This window comes from Aplysia californica, unplaced genomic scaffold (assembly GCF_000002075.1).
Source record: "Aplysia californica isolate F4 #8 unplaced genomic scaffold, AplCal3.0 scaffold00125, whole genome shotgun sequence".
NCBI classification, from domain to species: Eukaryota; Metazoa; Mollusca; class Gastropoda; order Aplysiida; family Aplysiidae; genus Aplysia; species Aplysia californica.
Window position 1 is genome coordinate 1,385,374 of NW_004797395.1, and position 1,789 is coordinate 1,387,162.

The 1,789-nt window shown below is 40.1% G+C and overlaps 1 protein-coding gene across 1 annotated transcript in view; it reads right to left on the reverse strand.

The window, feature by feature from the left end:
• Positions 1-1,789, reverse strand: part of LOC101859562 (palladin) — a gene marked incomplete at both ends in the record, with an annotated part of 16,539 nt that overhangs the window by 7,367 nt on the left and 7,383 nt on the right. The window contains 2 exon segments of the mRNA XM_013081313.2: positions 689-883; positions 1,320-1,479. Coding sequence (XP_012936767.2) covers positions 689-883; positions 1,320-1,479 — 355 coding nt within the window.

Consider the following 1,789-nt stretch of genomic DNA (forward strand, 5'->3'; position numbering starts at 1 on the left):
TGTAGAAAAAAAATAATTAAAATAAAATCTTGAGGTTGAATTCACAAACAATAGCTCATTATTAATGTACATATCAATATACATTATATTATGAAATTTATATACATTACATGAACTTTATAACCATGAAAAAAATATACATAACATGAGATACATACAAAAGCAATAAGGAATAAAGCACAAAAACCAACACACAACCAAAATGGAAGAGCGACCGCCGAATGAAACAGTACAAAAACTATCAGAAGACCTGTCGTTCCCGAAACTGTCATAAACGTTCAACATTTCTTCCAGTTTTGGACGTCCATGGTTGTGATCTTGGTGAGAAAACCGACACGTCATGGAGTGAAAAGGAGACAAACAAACAAACAAGCAAACAAACAAACACAAACAATCAAGCAGACAAACAAAAAAGCCAGAAATAAAAAAACAGGTAAACAAAAAATCCTCAAATAAACAAACAATCAAAAAATCCCCAGATAATTAAACAAACAAACAAACAAACCAAAAATCCCCAGATAAACAAACAAAGAGACAAACAAAAACAAACAGAGAAACAAAAAATCCCCTGATAAACCAACAGTCAAACAAAAAACCTCCAGACAAACAAACAAACAAACAAACAAACAAACAAACAAACAAACAAACAAACAAACAAACAAACAAATGGTGTACTCACGGCGGAGACACGACCCGTCTAGCCGGGGCCTGGGTCTGTGTCTGAGGCTCCATCATGAGGCGGCTCACGTCTGGCTGCACGCTCAGTTTGGCGCGAGTCGTGGCCTGGCCGGTCACGTTGGCAGCCGAGCACTGGAACCATGCCGAGTCGGTCAGCTCCGCGTTGTCAATGTGGAGGCTTGACCTCCCGCCGTCTGTCTCGATTCTGGGAAAACACAGGGCAGAATTGATTATAATATTAAACATTTCACCTTTCGCATTTTAAATATGGTCGCTTTTTTGGACAAGTGGGCTGTCCCGAGAAATGCTGTTTGGAGAAAATCGAAGGTAAAATGTTTGCCACTTGTTCAGCTTCATAAGACAAGGAGAGTTTTCTCTATAACCAAACAAATATACACACCAATGAAACCAAACTTCTCCTTTAGATAGGTAGGGCAATATCCACTTTTGGTGTAGGTCAAGATTTATTTTGCATCAAAACGTCGAGAAAATTGGGACAATTACAGAGATCTAGATTTCTCTATTTATCTATTAAAAAATAGTGTCAAACGAAGTGTTAGAAATAGCTACATTTAAATTTAATTTAAAAAAAACACTCATGAAGTTTCCAACCACCAATGGTTAAATGACCTTGACCTTACCTGTAGTCCAGTTCACTGAGCATGCGGCCATCCTTCTGCCAGCTCATCATGGGAGTGGGCACACCGGTGGCCAGACAGGTCAAGGTCACGGCCTGACCTTCACCCACAGTGAAGTTCTGCATGCGGTCAATGAACTTGGGGGGCTGCATCTTCTCGCGTTCTGTGGAGTGGAGAGAGAGACGAGGAGAGTTGACTTACTGAGGTCATGCACTTTGGCCTTTCAACAACGCTTGAAGGCGCGATGTTTTAGGACATTTTAGGAAAGAGGTATGTCACATTCATACACATTTATAAATTCTGTTGTCTTAATCTGAGAGTCTAAAAAAGCATATTATTTGTAACAATGTGTCTACTACGAAATATGCAAATTCGTGTTTCTGATGTTCGTGTGTGATGGTTTGAAATGTGCTGCAACGTTCCCTTTGGTCTGCAGCTGGTCCGGTGTGTGTGTGACTCTTGCCTGCCGCCCC